The 22,889-nt window shown below is 38.8% G+C and overlaps 1 protein-coding gene across 11 annotated transcripts in view; it reads right to left on the reverse strand.

The window, feature by feature from the left end:
* The window catches only part of NEK10 (NIMA related kinase 10), a 296,604-nt gene that overhangs the window by 193,845 nt on the left and 79,870 nt on the right, over positions 1–22,889 (reverse strand). For all 11 annotated transcript variants that reach the window (XR_005218355.1, XR_005218356.1, XM_037846062.1 and 8 more), the window contains 2 exons: positions 8,121–8,260; positions 332–393 (listed from right to left, as the gene is read on the reverse strand). Coding sequence is in view for 9 of the 11 variants with exons in the window: in XM_037846062.1 (XP_037701990.1) it covers positions 332–393; positions 8,121–8,260 (202 nt within the window). In the remaining 2 variants the exon portion in view is untranslated. The remainder of the gene's footprint in view (positions 1–331; positions 394–8,120; positions 8,261–22,889) is intronic.

The raw sequence follows: 22,889 nt of genomic DNA on the forward strand, positions 1-22,889 counted from the left end.
GAAAGAGACAGACAGACAGATATATATACATAACTGTATATGTAGTAGATTAAGATTGATTAATGAATTTTGCTTTGTGTAATAAAATTTTGTTTTGTGACTGAATATTCAAGGGTCAACCTCAATTAACAACTTGTTGATTCTTTTTATGCTGCTTTAAATGAGGACTGAGAATAAAGTAAAATAAAATTCTATAAAATAAATGACATGAAAATATTTCAAAATCACATGATGGGATGCCCAAAACACTTAGTTCCAGGATACAGCCTGTACCATAAGGAAGGTTAACAGTGACATGGTAGTGGGGACCCAGCTTGAAGAGCATTCTCACCTGAACCACTTGGTGGGCATTGGTGTCGTTGAGCACCAGTTCAGTGAGAGCAGCACAGCAGGCTGGAACGAAAACAATCAAATGTTATTGTACATCATCACTATAACTGTGCTTTTAATTTTATATCAGCACTCTAACTCCACAGGGAATTTCATCATCAAAGGGACCTCTCAAAAACACTACCTTTCCTCTGGCACAGCTTTGGAAGAAGGGAAGCTGACCTTTAATAATGTCTAACACTACCCTCATGGAACTCGAGTCAAGTGCAGGTACCCTCCACAGCAGCCTTTTTAAAAATTATTTCTTTGTTAGAGAAGTTGTGGGTTTAAAGAACAATCATGAGTAAAATACAGGATTCCCATATATTACCCCATTAACACATTGCATTGGTGTGGAACATTTGTTACAACTGATGGTAGCACATCTTTATATCTGTACTATTAACTAAAGTCCATAGTTTAACTGAGAGCTGACTGTGTTGTGCAGCTCCATTTATTTTTTTAAATTTTTTATTCTGTTATTATCATATATACAATCTAGCATTTCCCCTTTTAATCATATTTAGGTATGTATTTCAGTGCTGTTAATTGCATTCTCAATGTTATGCTATCATCACCACCATCCATTACCAAAACATTTCCATCATTCCAAATATAACCCTGTATATCTTAAGCCTTAACTTCCCATTCTCTATCCCCAGCATGTCCCTGATAACCTGTTATTCTAGATTCTGACTCTATGCATTTGCTTATTCTAATTGTTTCAAAACAGTGAGATCATAAACTATTTGTCCTTTTGTGTCTGGCTCATTTCACTCAACACAATGTCTTCAAGGTTCATGCATGTTGTCGCATGTATCAGGACTTCATTCCTTTTGACAGCTGAGTAATATTCCACTGTATGTATATACCACATTTTATTTATCCATTTACCAACTGATAATACACTTGGGTTGCTTCCATCTTTTGGCAATTGTGAATAATGCCACTATGAACATCAGTATGCAAATATCTGTTTGAGCCCCTGCTTTCAATTCTTTCAGGTATGTACCTGGTAGCGGGATTGCTGGGTCACATGGAATTCTATACTTAGATTTCTGAGGAATTGCCAAACTGTCTTCCATAGGCGCTGCATCATTTTACACTGCCACAAGCAATGAATGAGTGTTCCTATTTCTCCACACCCTCTCCAATACTTGGTATTTTCTGTTTCTTTTTAATAGCAGTCCTTCTAATGGGTGTGAAATGGTCTTCATTGTGGTTTTGATTTGAATTTCCCTGATAGCTAATGATGTTGAGCATCTTTTTATGTGCTTTCTGGCCATTTGTATATCTTCTTTGGAGAGATGTCTTTTCACGTCTTTTGCTCATTTTTAAATTGGGTTGTTTGTCTTTTTGTTGTTACATTGAAGGATTTCTTTATATATACTGCTTATTAATCCTTCATTGGAAAATGTGGTTTCCAAATATTTTCTCCCATTGTGTAGGTTGTCTTTTTACTTTCATGATACAGTCTTTTGAGGAAAAAAGTTTTTTTTATTTTGATGAGGTTCTATTTATCTAGTTTTCTTTTATTGCTTGTATTTTTAGTTTAAAGTCTTAGAAACCATTGCTAAACACAAGGTACTGGAGATGCTTCCCATGCAAGGAGTTTTATAGTTCTGGCTCTTATATTTAGGTCTTTGATCCATTTTGAGTTGATTTTTGCATAAGTTGTGAGGTAGGGATCCTCCTTTTCTTTTTCAAATGGAGATCCAGTTTTCCCAGAACCATTTGTTGAAGAGCCTATTAATTCCCAATTGAGTAGTCTTTGCCACCTTGTCAAAAATAGATTGGCCATACCCTCTCTCTCTCTAGCTAAGCCACCTTGGCGGGTGAAATCACTGCCCTCCCCACTATGTGGGATCTGACACCAAGGGGTGTAAATCTCCCTGGCAATGCAGAATATGACTCCCAGGGAGGAATCTGGACCCAGCATTGTGGGATGGAGAACATCTTCTTAACCAGAAGGGGGATGTGAAATGAAATGAAATGAAATGAAGTTTCAGTGGCTGAGAGATTCCAAATAAATCAAGAGGTCACTCTGGTGGACACTCTTATGTACAATATAGATAACTCTTTTTAGGTTTAATGAATTGGAATAGCTAGTCGTAAATACCTAAAACTATCAAACTGCAACCCAGTAGCCTTGACTCTTGAAGATGATTGTATAGCAATGTAGCTTACAAGAGGTGACAGTGTGATTGTGAAAGCCTGATAGATCACACTCCCTTTATCCAGTGTATGGATGGATGAGTAGAAAAATGGGGACAAAAAAAGCTAAATGAAAAATAGGGTGGGGGGTTGTTTTGGGTGTTCCTCTTTACTTTTATTTTTTATTCTTATTTTTACTTTTTCTGGTACAAGGAAAATGTTCAAAAAATAGGTTGGGATGATGAATGCACAACTATATGATGGTACAGTGAACAACTGATTGTACACTTCAGATGATTGCATGGTATGTGAATTTATCTCAAGCAAATTGAATAAAAAATGTAAAAAAAAAATCAGTTGGCCATAAATGTGAGGGCTGATTTCTGAGCTCTCAGTTCAATTCCATTGGTCTATATGTCTGTACTTGTGCCAGTACTATGCTGTTTTGATTACTGTGGCTTTGTAATGAATTTTAATTTTGGGAATTTTGAGTCCTCCACTTTCAATCTTCTTTTTCAAGATTACTTTAGCTACTCAGAGCCCCTTACCCTTCCATATAAATTTGATGATTGGCTTTTCCATTTCTGAAAAGAAAGTTGTTTGGAATTTGATTGGGATTGCATTGAATCTATAAATTGCTTTGGGTAGTATTGACATCTTAACCATATTTAGTCTTCTAATCCATAAACACAGAATGCCCTTCCATTTATTTAGGTCTTCTTTAATTCATTTTGGCAATGTTTTGTAGTTTTCTGTACATAAGTCCTTTATGTCCTTGCTTAGATTTATTCCCAGGTATTTGACTCTTTTAGTTGCTATTGTGAATGGAATTCTTTTTCTTGATTTCTTCTTTTGATTGTTCATTGCTTGTATGTAGAAACACTACTGATTTTTGAGTGTTGATCTTGTACCTCACCACTTTGGTGAATTCATTTATTAATTGTGGGAACTCTTAGATTTTTCAGGATGTTCTGTATATAAGATCATTACATCTGCAAATAGAGAAAGTTTTATTTCTTCCTTTCTGATGTGGATTCCTTTCATTTCTTTATCTTACCTAATTGCTCTGGCAAGAACTTGCAGTTCAATGCTGAATAACTGGTGACAGTGGTCATCCTTGTCTTGTTCCTGATCTTAGAGGGAAAGCTTTCAGTCTTTCATCATTAAGTGGGATGTTAGCTGTACGTTTCTCATATATGCCCTTTATAGTGTTGAGGAAGCTCCATTCTGCCAATTTCTGCCTTTTGACTGGAGAGTTTAATTCATTTGCATTTAAAATTACTACTGTTAATACGGGACTTTCTTCTGCCATTTTGCTCTATTTAGCCTTTGTAAGTCTTATACCTTTTTCGTACCTCACTTTAGTTGAAGTCTACATTTATAGTTACTTGCTTTCTTGTGTTGTACCATATTGAGTGTCTTCTCATTTCTATGTGTATATATTTTTCATCTGTTGTCCTTATGGTTACCACACAGGGTTAAAATTTTACATTCTAAAGATACAATGATTATATTTGATTTGATACCAACTTAACTTCAATAGGATGCACATATACTTTTCCTACACCCCCCTTTCCCTACCCCGCACCATTTTTTGTACTTGTTACCACTTATATCTTTGTACACTGTATGCCCACAAACCTAGATTTAGCATTAATTTTAATGCATTTGCATTTTAGCACTTGTAGGAAGTAAGAAGCAGAGTTGCATAGCAAATACAATACAATAATACTGGCATTTATAATTTCCCAAATGTTTACCTTTACTGCAGGTCTTTATTTCTTTATTCTGCTTTTTGAACCACTGTCTAGTGTTCTTTCCTTTCAATTGAAGAACTTCCTGTAGCCTTGCTTGCAGGGCAGGTCTAGTAGGGGTGTACTCTATCAGCTTTTGCTTATCTGAAAATATCTTAATCTCTCCCTCATTTTTGAAAGATAATCTTGCCAGATATAAAATTCTTGGCTGGCAACTGTTTTCCTTTGGCATTTTAAATATTTCATCCCACTGCCTTCTTGCCTCCATGGGTCTAATGGGAAATTGGCACTCAGTCTTTTTGGGACTCCCTTGTATGTTACATGTTTCTTTTCTCTTGTAACTTTTTCCTTGTTCTCTGTATATGATGGTGCAATCAATATATGACAGTGTATATTTTTCTTCAAGTTTATCCTGCTTGGTGTGAGCTTCTTGGATGTACATATTCATGAACTTTGCTAATTTGGGGGAAGCTCTCTGTCATTATTTCTTTGACTATTCTTTCTGTCCCTTTCTCTTTCTCTCCTTCTGTACTCCCCTAACACATATACTGTTGTGCTTGATGGTGTCCCCGAGGTGTATTACGCTATTTTAGCTTTTAATACTTCTTTTTTCTTTCTGATCCTCAGCCTGACTCATTTCAATTGTCTTGTCTTGAGGTTACTGATTGTTTCTTCGGTCAGATCCAATCTGCTCTTGAAACCCTCCTGCTCATTTTTCATTTCAGTTATTGTGGTCTTCAACTCCAGTAGTTCTGTTTAGATACTTTTTAAAATTTCTGTCTCTTTACTTGGAATCTCATATAGTTCATTTATTGTTTTCCTGATATCCTGTAGTTCTTTCTATGTACTTTCCTTCATCTCCTTTAGCATTTTTAAGATCATTTTTCAAATGGTTTTGTTCAGTATGTCCACATTGTCATCTTCTTCATTGGTGTTTTCTTTATTTTTATCCTCTTCCTTTGCATGGGCTATCATTTCCTGTCTTTGTCTTGTACTCTCTTGTGCACAATGAATATTTTAATATTTAAAAATGTTAACTCTGTGATTTACTCCCTGGGATGTCTGCTTCTTGGTTTTGTAAACAGCTCATGATAAGACAGATTTTCTTGAGCTTCAGCCCTCTTATCAGGAAGATCTGTCCAAGGTGAATGCCCTGTACAGGGTTTTCTCTGTCTTACTAGGGCTCTGTCTTGTTCTGGATTTTGGCTTGTTAGTTGTTTTGGACATCCCCTGATTACAGTAGTTTAGTTGTCCCCTCTGTTTCCCAGGAGCAAACCTCCCTCTCCCAGGTATGTGAAGCCAGCAGGACTTTGTCCCAGACTATCTGCCTCTATAGTTTTTCACACTCCTCTTGTCTTACGCTTCTTTTGCCTGGAAGACTAATTCTGGAGGGCGGGTCACCCCAGAAGGGACTTCCCCAATTTGGTCTTTCCCAGTTAAAACAGGGCCAGGGACCCACAAAGGGGGCATAGACGGGCTCCAAAGCACCTTGTGGAAGGGGTCAGGAAGGGCACCAACAACGTCTCCAACAGTTCCCCTAAGTTGAGCTTTCCTGGCCTGCCCAGAAAATGCAGCCCTTCAGCTAACTGAGCCCTGAAGCCCTGAGGAAGTCCTGCGTCTAAATCTCCATCACATCTGCCCCTGTCCGGGGAGGATTGGAACAATGGCTGCTGCCACCTTTGACAGGTCAGGTTGAAACAACAGCTGCCCTTCAGAGCCAGGACACAGCAATCAGAAATCACTAATCAAAAGCTGTGCTCAGTTAACCTCCGTGCACACCCATATTGCTAGGGAAAAGGATTTTATGTCTTTTTCTGTTGGCAGTAGCTGACCAGGGGCTGGACCTCACAAGGGCTGCCATGAATGTGGGGAATGGGCACTAGGAGCCACTGTGCAGAGAGAGCAATTCACAGTTCTTTATCTTAATTTATCAGCCTCTTCCTCCCACTCATCCCTGGATGCTGTACAGTGTTGTTCTGGCCTCTGGAGTTCCCAAATAGTTATTTCAGACAGTTCCTGCCTGTTTACTAGTTGTTTTGGTGGGAAGACTGAGTCCTGGGGCTCCCTATTCTGTCACCTTAACCAGAAGTCCCTCCACAGCAGTCTTTAACCAAACACTGACTAGGTGCAAGGGAACAAAGGTTCTTGGTAAATCCCAGTGCCCAAAATAACACCCAGTGCTTATCAGGTGCTCAATAAATACACCTGCAAAGGTTGAATAAATGAACAAATGCTTTGAATTTATTATCCAAATTAATTCTTATAATCATTGCATGTACTACAATTACCAATTTACAGATGAGAAAACTGAGGTTCAGAGAGGTTAATAGATTGGGTCATACAACTCTAAGTGGAAGGGCCAGATGTCTGACCTCGTTCAATTCTGTGCCCTTCACACTATCCCTCATGCCTTCTCACAGCTATCGTGGCAGCCTTTGGTAGCATTTGGCACCAAAATGCACATTGTCCTCCCAACTGTATGTTGGAACCTATAGCACAGAGCACCTATAAAGGATAATGCCACTTTTTTCAAGCCCTTACTGTGGGCAAGGCACTGTGCTAAGGATTTTACATACATCCTTACACTATGTCAATAACCCCTTAACAGTGATACCATGATTATTATCATCATCATCATCTTACATGAGCAAAAATGAAGCTTGGAGACTAAGGAAATTCTCCAAGACCACATGGCCATCAAAGTAGGTAGAGCCAGAACTCAGACCCAAATACTAACCCATTATTTTTCTAATTTCTATCTATTTTTCCTTTTCTTAAACTGAGGTATAAATATACATACAGGAAGCGGGATAAGTGAACATATGTTAAGTGTACAGCTCAATGCAATATTACAAACCTATATATCATCACCATCCAGATCAAGATGTAAACAGTACATTTCCAGCCCTCAAAGGCTCCTCAGTCTCCCCTATAAACCCACACATAAAGAACTGTTCTTCTGACTTCTATCAATATTGATCTCACCTACTCTCTGAGACAGGCCTAGTAATACTATGAGTGCTGAAATTCAGCCTGATCAGACTTCCTGGGGAACCTTCAAACCAAAAAGGCATGCGTCTTTGTATTGAGACAGAAGCCCTTTACAGTGGGCAGAACCAGCAATTCAACCTTGGTGAAGAAACATGTTCTCCATTCTCCAGGAGGAAACAGCAGGGAGCAAAGAAAGTCTGCCCTTCTCCTGTCCCCTTATGCCCTCACTCTCCTTCATCTGCTCTTTCCCTCTTAGGGTCCCCTGCCCTCCTGCCACTCCCAGCCATCTTCTCTGTGCCTCTCCTGTGGGCCACTGCAGGCACCCACCCAGCACAGCCCCACAGGTCCCAAAGACAAACTGCCCAACTGTACAAGGTGGCCCTGCCAAAAAAGTGTGTGAATACAGCGCTACTCCAAATGCCCTGTGGAAATAGCACACAAGAGTGGCATCTTTCTTTGTTTTCTGTTTTCAAGTTGTGAGAAAGGCACTCACTTGCCCAAGATCTAGAAAATAATAGGAAGCCTGATTCTGGCCTCAGTTCAAGCTAAATTTTCTAACACAGCTTTACCAAAAATAAAGTTGATATTCTGCTCTCTTTATGTCTCACTTCTGTGTTTATTTTTCAGTGAGTTCAGAATATAGAGTGGAGAGTGAAGTTTATTGTTATCATTACTCTGTACATCCAACACTGGTACCAAGAAGTTTCTGGCATCCACATAGATTTAACTTTATATTGTTTAAACTTAAAAATTGCATCTAAATAGTATGATCCTACTAATTTATAGCAGTGAAAAATAATATAACACAATAAATTATATATCATATAATAAAACATGATAATATAACAATACCTGCTTGAAGGGAGAAAGTATTTTCTTGTATTTCCCGAGGGCTTAAATCTTCCGACAAATGAAGCTGCTGGATCCGGCCTGCTGCATTTGCACTAGACAGGCTTCCAATGGAAGAACGATCAGAAACAAAATTTCTATCTCTGAAAAGAAAAGTTAATGAATAGACCAATTTATCAGTTTTCCTTAACAATCAGTGCTTTCTGTATTCTGTTTAAGAAATCCTTTCCTCCTCCAGGCCATGGAGTTTTTTCCTGTTATCTTTGTTGTTTCACTTTTCAATCAGAATTGATTTCACCAGAATTTATTTTTGTCTATGGTGTGAGGCAGGAATCAAGTTTCGTTTTTTTTCTCATATTACTGAACTGACCCAGCACTGTCCTTTCCCCACTGCTTCGTACGGTCACATTTTTTATAGATAGTGTTCATATTATCTGTGTGGATTTTTTAATTGTGGTGATATACATACAACACAAAATTTCCCATTTTAACCCATTTCATGAAATGCAATTCACTGATATTACATTCCCAATATTGTGTTGCCATTACCACTCCATAAACAAAATGTTTTCTTCACTCCAAACAGAAAATAACTCTGTAGTTCGTGGGTTTGTTTTTGAAATCTATTTGATTCGTCTGAATACATCTCAATTTTGATCATTCTGGCTTTTTCCCTGAAATTCCTATTTTTCTTAATTTTAGGAAAGTTCTCTTTTATTATATCATTGAACTATTTTTTTATTCCTTTGTTTATCCTTTACCTCAGGGTATCAATTATCCACATGTTGAAAACCCATCTTCTGCTGGCCATAAATTTCATTTTCTAATTGCTTCAAATTTTTTTGTCTTGTTGCTCTGTAATATATATAATTTTTTTCAAGGTTGCCCTCAACTTTTTGAATTCTATTTTCCTTCTTGTACTTTAGTTACTTGTTCTGTTATTCATATTCAGTCCTCACTTTCTTTTCTTAGCTCTGCAGTCTCCCTTCTCCCTTTTTCATTGTCCTATCATCTCATCTTTAATCTCATTCTTATTCTTTCTCTTATTCTCATTCTGCAAAAGGCTTTGAAAAGGGATTTTTTTTTCTTTTTTCTTTCTTTCTTTTTTTTTTCTTTTTTCCTTATTGTGTTTTTTTCTTTTTCCTTTTTTTTCTTTAAACTATTCTAAGCATATTATTACAGAAAGCCTCAGATATTTTCAATTGGCAGCTGGACCCAGGCAAAAGTGGAGCTACGATGGGTCTGAGAGACAAAGCAATGAGTCTAATGGGGGAGATAATTCCCTAAAGGGCATAACTTCCCCAAGACAGGGATGGGGGGGCAGGGCCCAGCTCAAGTGCAGCCCTACTTCAGACTCCAGGGACTGGAAAACAGAACATCTTGAGTCAGCCACACCTCTGGCACAGATAGAGTCTGCTGAGAATTAAAGCCATTGCACCTCTTTACATCAGTGTGGAGCTGTAGGTTGACAAGAACCACCTGCTGGACAGGATAGGAAAAGCACAGAGTCTAGAGGCTTTGCAGGAGAGTCTCAAACACTTGGGGTCTCATTCTCAGGGAAACTTGATATGAATTACACCCTCCTTCTGAGACCTGAGCCTGTCAGGACTGGGAAAATCTGATTGGGGTCAATCATATTTGGGGAGACCCTCTAACAAAAAGGTTACATAGAGGGAGGGAAAGAACCAGAAAACAAGAGCTGAAAAATTCTTATCAACTAAATAGAAGATACACTAAAGGTCTAGAATAAGTTGAACTGAAAGTGAAAGAAACAGAGAACAAAGCTAAACAACAAGAAAATCCTAGGTAAAAGAGTGAAAATGAGCTCCAGAATAAACCGTTCAAGAAAATCAGATGCCTAGACAGCTAAAAATAATAAGCCATACTAGGAAACATGAAAATATGGATGACCAAAAGTAACAAATTAGCACTTCAATTGAGATAGAAGAGTTGAAACAACTAATTAAGATGTTCAAACAAATCTAAATCAAATTAATGAGTGGAAAGAAAATGTGGCAAAAGAGATGAAGGATATAAAGAAAACACTAAATACACATAAAGAAGTATTTATAAGCTTGAAAAAAACAAATGGCAGAACTTACAGGAATGAAAGGCACAATAGAAGAGAAAAAACACAATGCAGATATGTAACAGTAGATTTGAAGAGGCAGAAGAAAAGATCAGTGAACTAAAAGACAAGACATCTGAAATCATACACACAAAAGAACAGATAAGGAAAAGAATGGAAAAATACAAGCAGGGTGTTAGGGAACTGAATGACAACATGAAGCACATGAATATATGTGTTACAGGTGTCCCAGAAGGAGAAGAAAAGGGAAAGGGGGAAGAAAGAATAATAGAAGAAATAATCATTGAAAACTTCCCAACTCTTATGAAAGACACAAAATTACAGATTCAAGAAGCACAGCATACCCCAAAAAGAAAAGATCCAAATAGACCTACTCTAAGACACTTACTGATCAGACTGCCCAATGTCAAAAACAAAGAGAGAATTCTGAAAGCAGTAAGAGAAAACTGACCCATCACAAACAAGGGAAGCTTAATAAGACTATGTACAGATTTCTCCACAGAAACCATGGAGGCGAAAAGGCAGTGGTACAATATATTTAAAACACTGGAAAAGAAAAACTGCCAACCAAGAATTCTATACCCACCAAACCTTTCCATCAAAAATGGGGGAGAGGGGAGGCAGGGCAAGATGGCAGACTGATGAGCTGTAAGTTTTAGTTACTCCTCCAGGAAAGTAGGTAAAAAGCCAGGAATTGCGTGGACTGGACACCAGTGAGCAATCTGTCTTTGGGCATACTTCATACAACACTCATGAAAACGTGGAACTGCTGAGATCAGCGAAATCTGTAAGTTTTTGCGGCCAGGGGACCCGCGCCCCTCCCTGCCAGGCTCAGTCCCGGGGGAGGAGGGGCTGTCAGCTCCGGGAAGGAGAAGGGAGAACTGCAGTGGCTGCTCTTATCGGAAACTCATAATACTGACTCAAACTCCAACCATAGATAGACTGAGACCAGACACCAGAGAATCTGAGAGCAGCCAGCCCAGCAGAGAGGAGACAGGCATAGAAAAAAAACAACACGAAAAACTCCAAAATAAAAGCAGAGGATTTTTGGAGTTCTGGTGAACACAGAAAGGGGAAGGGTGGAGCCCAGGCCTTGAGGCGCATATGCAAATCCCGAAGCAAAGCTGATCTCTCTGCCCTGTGCACCTTTCCTTAATGGCCCTGGTTGCTTTGTCTATTAGCATTTCAATAACCCATTAGATCTCTGAGGAGGCCGTTTTGTTTGTTTTTGTTTTTTTTTTTTTAAATCCTTTTTTCTTTTCTCTAAAACAATTACTCTAAGAAGCCCAATACAGAAAGCTTCAAAGAATTGCAATTTGGGCACGTCAAGTCAAGAGCAGAACTAAGAGAGCTCTGAGACAAAAGGCAATAATCCAGTGGCTGAGAAAATTCACTAAACAACACAACTTCCCAAGAAAAGGGGGGTGTCCGCTCACAGCCACCATCCTGGTGGACAGGAAACACTCCTGCCCATCGCCAGCCCCATAGCCCAGAGCTGCCCCAGACAACCCAGTGTGATGGAAGTGCTTCAAATAACAGGCACACACCACAAAACTGGGCGTGGACATTAGCCTTCCCTGCAACCTCAGCTGAATGTCCCAGAGCTGGGAAGGTGGAGCAGTGTGAATTAACAAAGCCCCATTCAGCCATCATTTGAGCAGACTGGGAGCCTCCCTACACAGCCCAGCAGCCCAGAACTGCCCTGGGGGGACGGCACTCACCTGTGACATAGCACAGTCATCCCTCAACAGAGGACCCGGGGTGCACAGCCTGGAAGAGGGGCCCACTTGCAAGTCTCAGGAGCCATACGCCAATACCAAAGACTTGTGGGTCAGTGGCAGAGACAAACTGTGGCAGGACTGAACTGAAGGATTAGACTATTGCAGCAGCTTTAAAACTCTAGGATCATCAGGGAGATTTGATTGTTAGGGCCACCACCCCCCCCGACTGCCCAGAAACAACGCCCCACATACAGGGCAGGCAACACCAACTACACACGCAAGCTTGGGACACCAATTGGGCCCCACAAGACTCACTCCCCCACTCACCAAAAAGGCTAAGCAGGGAGAACTGGCTTGTGGAGAACAGGTGGCTCGTGGACGCCACCTGCTGGTTAGTTAGAGAAAGTGTACTCCACGAAGCTGTAGATCTGATAAATTAGAGATAAGGACTTCAATAGGTCTACAAACCCTAAAAGAACCCTATCAAGTTCAGCAAATGCCACATGGCCAAAAAACAGAAAATTATAAAGCATATGAAAAAACCAGACGATATGGATAACCCAAGCCCAAGCACCCAAATCAAAAGACCAGAAGAGACACACCTAGAGCAGCTACTCAAAGAACTAAAGATGAACAATGAGACCATAGTACGGGATATGAAGGAAATCAAGAAGACCCTAGAAGAGCATAAAGAAGACATTGCAAGACTAAATAAAAAAATGGATGATCTTATGGAAATTAAAGAAACTGTTGACCAAATTAAAAAGATTCTGGACACTCATAGTACAAGACTAGAGGAAGTTGAACAACGAATCAGTGACCTGGAAGATGACAGAATGGAAAATGAAAGCATAAAAGAAAGAATGGGGAAAAAAATTGAAAAAATCGAAATGGACCTCAGGGATATGATAGATAATATGAAACGTCCGAATATAAGACTCATTGGTGTCCCAGAAGGGGAAGAAAAGGGTAAAGGTCTAGGAAGAGTATTCAAAGAAATTGTTGGGGAAAACTTCCCAAATCTTCTAAACAACATAAATACACAAATCATAAATGCTCAGCGAACTCCAAATAGAATAAATCCAAATAAACCCACTCCGAGACATATTCTGATCACACTGTCAAACATAGAAGAGAAGGAGCAAGTTCTGAAAGCAGCAAGAGAAAAGCAATTCACCACATACAAAGGAAACAGCATAAGACTAAGTAGTGACTACTCAGCAGCCACCATGGAGGCGAGAAGGCAGTGGCACGATATATTTAAAATTCTGAGTGAGGGAATTTCCAGCCAAGAATACTTTATCCAGCAAAGCTCTCCTTCAAATTTGGGGAGAGCTTAAAATTTTCACAGACAACAAATGCTGAGAGAATTTGCTAACAAGAGACCTGCCCTACTGGAGATACTCAAGGGAGCCCTACAGACAGAGAAACAAAGACAGGACAGAGAGACTTGGAGAAAGGTTCAGTACTAAAGAGATTCGGTATGGGTACAATAAAGGATATTAATAGAGAGAGGGAAAAATATGGCAAACATAAACCAAAGGATAAGATGGCCGATTCAAGAAATGCCTTCACGGTTTTAACGTTGAATGTAAATGGATTAAACTCCCCAATTAAAAGATATAGATTCGCAGAATGGATCAAAAAAATGAACCATCAATATGTTGCATACAAGAGACTCATCTTAGACACAGGGACACAAAGAAACTGAAAGTGAAAGGATGGAAAAAATATTTCATGCAAGCTACAGCCAAAAGAAAGCAGGTGTAGCAATATTAATCTCAGATAAAATAGACTTCAAATGCAGGGATGTTTTGAGAGACAAAAGAGCCACTACATACTAATAAAAGGGGCAATTCAGCAAGAAGAAATAACAATCGTAAATGTCTATGCACCCAATCAAGGTGCCACAAAATACATGAGAGAAACACTGGCAAAACTAAAGGAAGCAATTGATGTTTCCACAATAATGTGGGAGACTTCAACACATCACTCTCTCCTATAGATAGATCAACCAGACAGAAGACCAATAAGGAAATTGAAAACCTAAACAATCTGATAAATGAATTAGATTCAACAGACATCTACAGGACATTACATCCCAAATCACCAGGATACACATACTTTTCTAGTGCTCACGGTACTTTCTCCAGAATAGATCATATGCTGGGACATAAACAAGCCTCAATAAATTTAAAAAGATTGAAATTATTCAAAGCACATTCTCTGACCACAATGGAATACAATTAGAAGTCAATAACCATCAGAGACTTAGAAAATTCACAAATACCTGGAGGTTAACAACACACTCCTAAACAATCAGTGGGTTAAAGAAGAAATAGCAAGAGAAATTGCCAAATATATAGAGACGAATGAAAATGAGAACACAACATACCAAAACCTATGGGATGCAGCAAAAGCAGTGCTAAGGGGGAAATTTATAGCACTAAACGCATATATTAAAAGGAAGAAAGAGCCAAAATCAAAGAACTAATGGATCAACTGAAGAAGCTAGAAAATGAACAGCAAACCAATCCTAAACCAAGTAGAAGAAAAGAAATAACAAGGATTAAAGCAGAAACAAATGACATAGAGAACAAAAAAACAATAGAGAGGATAAATATCACCAAAAGTTGGTTCTTTGAGAAGATCAACAAGATTGACAAGCCCCTAGCTAGACTGACAAAATCAAAAAGAGAGAAGACCCATATAAACAAATAATGAATGACAAAGGTGACATAACTGCAGATCCTGAAGAAATTAAAAAATTATAAGAGGATATTATGAACAACTGTAGGGCAACAAACTGGATAATGTAGAAGAAATGGACAATTTCCTGGAAACATATGAACAACCTAGACTGACCAGAGAAGAAATAGAGACCTCAACCACCCATCACAAGCAAAGAGATCCAAAAAGTCATCAAAAATCTTCCCACAAATAAATGCCCAGGGCCAGATGGCTTCACAGGGGAATTCTACCAAACTTTCCAGAAAGAACTGACACCAATCTTACTCAAACTCTTTCAAAACATTGAAGAAAATGGAACACTACCTAACTCATTTTATGAAGCTAACATGAATCTAATACCAAAACCAGGCAAAGATGCTACAAAAAGGAAAACTACCGGCCAATCTCCCTAATGAATATAGATGCAAAAATCCTCAACAAAATACTTGCAAATCGAATCCAAAGACACATTAAAAAAATCATACACCATGACCAAGTGGGGTTCATTCCAGGCATGCAAGGATGGTTCAACATAAGAAAAACAATCAATGTATTACAACACATTAAAAACTCGAAAGGGAAAAATCAATTGATCATCTCAATAGATGCTGAAAAAGCATTTGACAAAATCCAACATCCCTTTTTGATAAAAACACTTCAAAAGGTAGGAATTGAAGGAAACTTCCTCAACATGATAAAGAGCATATATGAAAAACCCACAGCCAGCATAGTACTCAATGGTGAGAGACTGAAAGCCTTCCCTCTAAGATCAGGAACAAGACAAGGATGCCCGCTGTCACCACTGTTATTCAACATTGTGCTGGAAGTGCTAGCCAGGGCAATCCGCAAGACAAAGAATAAAAGGCATCCAAATTGGAAAAGAAGAAGTAAAACTGTCACTGTTTGCAGATGATATGATCTGATATCTAGAAAACCCTGAGAAATCGACGATACACCTACTAGAGCTAATAAACAAATTTAGCAAAGTAGCGGGATACAAGATTAATGCACATAAGTCAGTAATGTTTCTATTGCTAGAAATGAACAAACGGAAGAGACACTCAAGAAAAAGATACCATTTTCAATAGCAACTAAAAAAATCAAGTACCTAGGAATAAACTTAACCAAGATGTAAAAGACCTATACAAAGAAAACTACATAACTCTACTAAAAGAAATAGAAGGGGACCTTAAAAGATGGAAAAATATTCCATGTTCATGGATAGGAAGGCTAAATGTCATTAAGATGTCAATTCTACCCAACTCATCTACAGATTCAATGCAATCCAATCAAAATTCCAACAACCTACTTTGCACACTTGGAAAAGCTAGTTATCAAATTTATTTGGAAAGGGAAGATGCCTCGAATTGCTAAAGACACTCTAAAAAAGAAAAACGAAGTGGGAGGACTTACACTCCCTGACTTTGAAGCTTATTATAAGCCACAGTTTGCCAAAACAGCATGGTACTGGCACAAAGATAGACATATAGATCAATGGAATCGAATTGAGAATTCAGAGACAGACCCTCAGATCTATGGCCGACTGATCTTTGATAAGGCCCCCAAAGTCACCGAACTGAGCCATAATGGTCTTTCAACAAATGGGGCTGGGAGAGTTGGATATCCATATCCAAAAGAATGAAGAGGACCCCTACCTCACCCCCTACACAAAAATTAACTCAAAATGGACCAAAGATCTCAATATAAAAGAAAGTACCATAAAACTCCTAGAAGATAATGTAGGAAAACATCTTCAAGACCTTGTATTAGGAGGCCACTTCCTAGACTTTCACCCAAAGCACAAGCAACAAAAGAGAAAAAGATAAATGGGAACTCCTCAAGCTTAGAAGTTTCTGCACCTCAAAGGAATTTCTCAAAAGGTAAAGAGGCAGCCAACTCAATGGGAAAAAATTTTTGGAAACCATGTATCTGACAAAAGACTGATATCTTGCATATACAAAGAAATCCTACAACTCAATGACAATAGTACAGACAGCCCAATTATAAAATGGGCAAAAGATATGAAAAGACAGTTCTCTGAAGAGGAAATACAAATGGCCAAGAAACACATGAAAAAATGTTCAGCTTCACTAGCTATTAGAGAGATGCAAATTAAGACCACAATGAGATACCATCTAACACCGGTTAGAATGGCTGCCATTAAACAAACAGGAAACTACAAATGCTGGAGGGGATGTGGAGAAATTGGAACTCTTATTCATTGTTGGTGGGACTGTATAATGGTTCAGCCACTCTGGAAGTCAGTCTGGCAGTTCCTTAGAAACTAGATATAGAGCTACCATTCGATCCAGCGATTGCACTTCTCGGTATATACCCAGAAGATCGGAAAGCAGTGACACGAACAGATATCTGCACGCCAATGTTCATAGCAGCATTATTCATAATTGCCAGAGATGAAACAACCCAAATGTCCTTCAACAGATGAGTGGATAAATAAAATGTGGTATATACACACGATGAATACTACGCGGCAGTAAGAAGGAACGATCTGGTGAAACATATGACAACATGATGAACCTTGAAGACATAATGCTGAGCGAAATAAGCCAGGCACAAAAAGAGAAATATTATATGCTACCACTAATGTGAACTTTGAAAATGTAAAACAAATGGTTTATAATGTAGAATGTAGGGGAACTAGCAGTAGAGAGCAATTAAGGAAGGGGGAACAATAATCCAAGAACAGATAGCTATTTAACGTTCTGGGGATGCCCAGAAATGACTATGGTCTGTTAATTTCTGATGGATGTAGTAGGAACAGTTCACTGAAATGTTGCTATATTATGTAACTTTCTTGGGGTAAAGTAGGAACATGTTGGAAGTTAAGCAGTTATCTTAGGTTAGTTGTCTTTTCTTACTCCCTTGTTATGGTCTCTTTGAAATGTTCTTTTATTGTATGTTTTTTTTCTTTTAACTTTTTTTTCATACAGTGATTTAAAAAAGAAGGGAAAGCTAAAAAAAAAAAAAAGAAAAAAGAAAAAGACAAACAAGGAAAAAAAAAATATGTAGTGCCCCCTTGAGGAGCCTGTGGAGAATGCAGGGGTATTCGCCTACCCCACCTCCATGGTTGCTAACATGACCACAGACATAGGGGACTGGTGGTTTGATGGGTTGAGCCCTCTAACATAAGTTTACCTTGGGAAGACAGTTGCTGCAAAGGAGGGCTAGGCCTCCCTATATTTGTGCCTAAGAGTCTCCTCCTGAGTGCCTCTTTGTTGCTCAGATGTGGCCCTCTCTCTCTGGCTAAGCCAACTTGAAAGGTGAAATCACTGCCCTCTCCCCTACGTGGGACCAGACACCCAGGGAGTGAATCTCCCTGGCAACGTGGAATATGACTCCGGAGAGGAATGTAGACCCAGCATCGTGGGATGGAGAACATCTTCTTGACCCAAAGGGGGATGTGAAAGGAAATGAAATAAGCTTCAGTGGCAGAGAGATTCCAAAACGAGCCGAGAGATCACTCTGGTGGGCACTCTTACGCACACTTTAGACAACCTTTTTTAGGTTCTAAAGAATTGGGGTAGCTGGTGGTGGATACCTGAAACTATTAAACTACAACCCAGAACCATGAATCTCGAAGACAGTTGTATAAAAATGTAGCTTATGAGGGGTGACAATGGGATTGGGAATGCCATAAGGACCAAACTCCACTTTGTCTAGTTTATGGATGGATGTGTAGAAAGTAGGGGAAGGAAACAAACAGACAAAGGTACCCAGTGTTCTTTTTTACTTCAATTGCTCTTTTTCACTCTAATTATTATTCTTGTTATTTTTGTGTGTGCTAATGAAGGTGTCAGGGATGATTTAGGTGATAATGTACAACTATAATGGTACTGTAAACAATCGAAAGTACAATTTGTTTTGTATGACTGCGTGGTATGTGAATATATCTCAATAAATGATGATTAAAAATGGGGGAGAGATTAAAATATTTTCAGACAAACAGACACTGAGAGAGTTTAGAATTAGATACCTGCTTTACAAGAAACATTGAAATGAGTGCTACAGGCTGACAGGGAAAGACAGGAGAGAGAGGTTTGGAGAACAGTGTAGAAATGAAGACTATCAGGAAGGGTTAAAGGAGAGAAGGAGAAAAAAAATAAGATATGACATAAAATCCAAAAGACAAAATGATAGAAGAAAGCGCTGCCCTTACAGTAATAACACTAAATGGTAATGGGTTAAACTCCCCCAATAAAAAGATATAGACTGGCAGAATGGATTGAAAAACAGGACCCATCTATATGCTGTCTATAAGAAACTCACTTTAGACACAAGGACAAAAATAGGTTCTAAGTGAAATGTTGAAAAAAGATATTTCACATAAACAACAGCCAGAAAAGAGCAGAGGTAGATATATTAATATCAGACAAATTAGACTTGAAATGTAAAATAATTAAAAGAGACACTAAATATTAATAAAAGGGACAAATCAGCAAAAAGACATAACAATTATAAATGTTTATGTACTGAGCCAAAGTGCCCCAAAATGCATGAGGAAAACACTGACAACTCTGAAGGAAGAAGTATATACCTCTACAATAGTTGGAGAGTTCAATACACAGCTCTTTTCAATGGATAGAACATCTAGACAGAGGATCAATAAGGAAACAAAGATGTTGAATTGCATGATAAATGAACTAGACTTGAGAGACATAGAACACTACACCCCACAACAGCAGGATACACATTTTTCTCAAGTGCTCATAGATCATTCGCTAGGATAGATCACATGTTGGGTCAAAAAGCAAGTCTCAACAAATTTTAAAATATTGATATTATACAAAACACTTGCTTGGATCACAATGGAATGAAGTTGGAAAAAAATAACAGGCAGAAGGTTGGAAAATTCACAAATATATGGAGACTAAACAACACACTCTTAAACAATCAGTGGGTAAAAGAAGAAATTACAAGAGAAATTAGTAAATATCTTGAGGCAAATGAAAATGAAAACACAACATCTCAAAACTTATGGGAGGACATCATCAACATGGCAATATAAACAGCTACTGAAAACTTCTCTCCAGAGATTCAATGAAATAAAGGACAATTCTGAACTGTTTGAAACTCTGGAAGAGGATATAGATTGGAGAAGGACCCTGCAAATGCCAAATTCAATAAAGAGAAGAAATATCAGGTAGGAATCTTCTGTCCCAGACCAGCCAGCCCTCTCCCATTCCCCTCACTTGGTCTCATGGGGGAAAGGTACAGAATCAGCAGATGGGAACCCTCCCACCAAGGACACAGACTACAAAATCACTCACAGCAGTGAGACATACCCCCACTGTTTGAAGACCCAGGGGAGAGGGGAGAACATCTCAAGGCTCAGGTCAGTGAGGGACAAAGAGATTGAGAAAATGTGGACAGAGACAGTATTTCCAGCCCTGGGTCTGAAAGCCATTCTCCCACCCTTGAGGGAAGCAGCAGCTGGAGGCCATTCCCTTGCCTGGGGGACAGCTGAAGTACTGGGTCAGCTGAGGGAATACTTTGCCACAGGTGAGGGCCTACATTGAGCCAGATTTGGGCTGGCAAAGTGAGGGCATAGGAATCCCACAGTTTCAGCTCACCTGTGTAGACACAGTCTGTGTCTCAGAGGCAAAGCAGCTTCTGAGGTCCATTAAGTTATTGAACAATGTCAGCTGCTGGACAGTCCAGAAAGTACAATGGAATTGAAAAACATTTTTTAAAGATGCTCCATACCCTTTCTTAAGATGACAGGAGCTGATCTATATGTGCTGTATTGAAACCCAGCCCTGTTTTGCCTGAAAAATACAGAAGACCCAGCTGTTAAAGCAGGGCTCTAAAACAAACCCAGGTCTTGCTGGTGGTGGAAAACAGAACACCACTGAAAGCCAGCAGACTTGCATTACACACACAGTGAACCTGCTGGGGTTCCCAGTGCCTACCTGCCATTCCTGTGGCATGCCATGGTGGACACCTGATTTTGGAGGTAAGACTGGGGAGTGGAGCCAATATGACAAATGGCCAGTAAGACAAACAAAGAAAAGATAGAGATCAAAGACAAGCAACAAGAAAACATAGGCAAAAGAGAGGAAACAACCTCCAGAATAAACTAAACAAGAAAATCAGATGCTTAGACAGCAAAAAATCATGAGCCACACCAGGAAACATGAAGATATGGCCCAGTCAAAGGAACAAACCAACACCTTACCTGAGATTCAGGAGTTGAAACAACTAATTAAACATCTTCAAACAAAGCTTCTAAATCAAATCAAAGAGTTGAAAGACACAATAGAAGAGATGAAAAAAACATTGGAGATGTACAACAGCAGACTTGGAAAGGCATAAGAAAGGATCAGTGAACTAGAAGACAGGACATCTGAAATCCTACACACAAAGGAACAGATACGGAAAAGAATGGAAAAATATGAGAGGTGCTCAGGGAACTGAATGACAACATGAAGTTCACAAATATATGTGTTATAAGTGTCTCAGAAGAAGAAGAGAAGGGAAAAGGGGCAGAAACAACAATAGAGGAAATAATAAATAAAAATTTCCCAACACTTATGAAAGACAAAATTACAAGTCCAAGAAGTACAGCATACCCCAAACAGAACTAAGCCAAAAAAGACCTACTCCAAGAGACTTACTAATCAGATTTTCAAATGTCAAAGACAAAGAGAAAATTCTGAAAGCAGCAAGAGAAAAGCAACCCATCACATACAAGGGAAGCTCAATAAGACTAAGCGCAGATCTCTCAGCAGAAACCATAGAGGCAAGAAGGCAGTGTCATAATATATCAAGATACTGAAAGAGAAAAACTGCCAATCAAGAATCCTATATCAGTCAAAACTGTCCTTCAAAACTGAGGGAGAGTTTAAAACATTTACAGATAAACAAACACTGAGAGTTCATGAACAGGAGACCTCCTATACAAGAAATATTAAGGGAGTATTACAGACACATAGGAGAAGACAGTAGAGAGATGTCTGGAGAAGAGTGTAGAAAAGAAGATATCAGGACATAGAAAAAGGGTAGAGATCAGGCATTTGATGCTGAAGGAGCATAAAATGTTTAAGAGGACTGATTGCATAGATTCAAAAATGGATAGGACAATACTGTATGATGGTAGCATAATATTTTAAGTACACTGAACAAAGATGACTATGAGTATGGTTGAAAGAGGAAGTTTAGAAGGCAAGATAGAAGATAAAGACTAGAACTGTATAACTTACTGAAACCTAGAGTGGTCAATGATTGTGATCAAATGTACAAATATAAGAATATTTTTACATGAAGGAGAACTAATGAATGTCAACTTTGCAAGGTGTTGAAAATGGGATGGTATTTCAAAAAAATACAATCACTACAAACCAGAGTCTATAGTTAATAGTAACATTACAATATGCTTCCATTAATTGTAACAAAGGTGATATACCAAAGCTAAATGTCTTTAAGAGGAGATATAAGGGAGAGGTATGGGATTCTTGGCATTGGTGGTATTGTCTGAACTTTTTATTTCATTTTATTTTTCTTTTTTTAGTTGCCGTTTTTTTTTCTTTTTTTCCTTTTCATCTTTCTTTGTGGAAGAAATGGAAATGTCTTATATAGCTTGTGGTGGTGAATGCATAACTATGTGATTATACCAGAAACAGTGTTCTAAAACTTCAACTTCTGTGTGAGACCAAAGGAAGAGATGTTTATTTGGTACAAAATCTATATTTTCTGTAGCAAACTACATAATTGAACTTGTATAGTCAGTTTATTCAAATACCATAATTACATGGAATTTTGATAGGAAGGGAGATCTGGTTGGCTTGTACAGGTTAGTGTGAAGTCCCAATACATCCCAGAGTAATTTGGGAGGAGAATAAAAATGTATTTGCAAAGCCCCCTTGAGGGACTGGGGGAAAATGTGAAAATATTAAACTTCCCTACTTGGGGAATTCCTGATATTCTCCCAAGCATTGGGGATTACCAATTTAGAAGAACAAGCCCTCAATCTTGAGACTTGCCCTTATGAAGCTTCTTACTGCAAAGGAGAGGCTAAGCCTACTTAAAATTGTGCCTAAGATTCACCCACAGAGAACCTCTTTTGTTGCTTAGATGTGGCCTCACTCTCTAAGCCAACACTGCAGGTAAACACTCTGCCCTTCCCCCTACATGGGACATGACTCCCCAGGGTATAACTCTCCCTGGCAAGGAGGGACATGACTCCTAGGGATGAACCTTGACTCAGCATCATGA

Source organism: Choloepus didactylus, chromosome 1 (genome assembly GCF_015220235.1).
Source record: "Choloepus didactylus isolate mChoDid1 chromosome 1, mChoDid1.pri, whole genome shotgun sequence".
Lineage (NCBI taxonomy): Eukaryota > Metazoa > Chordata > Mammalia > Pilosa > Megalonychidae > Choloepus > Choloepus didactylus.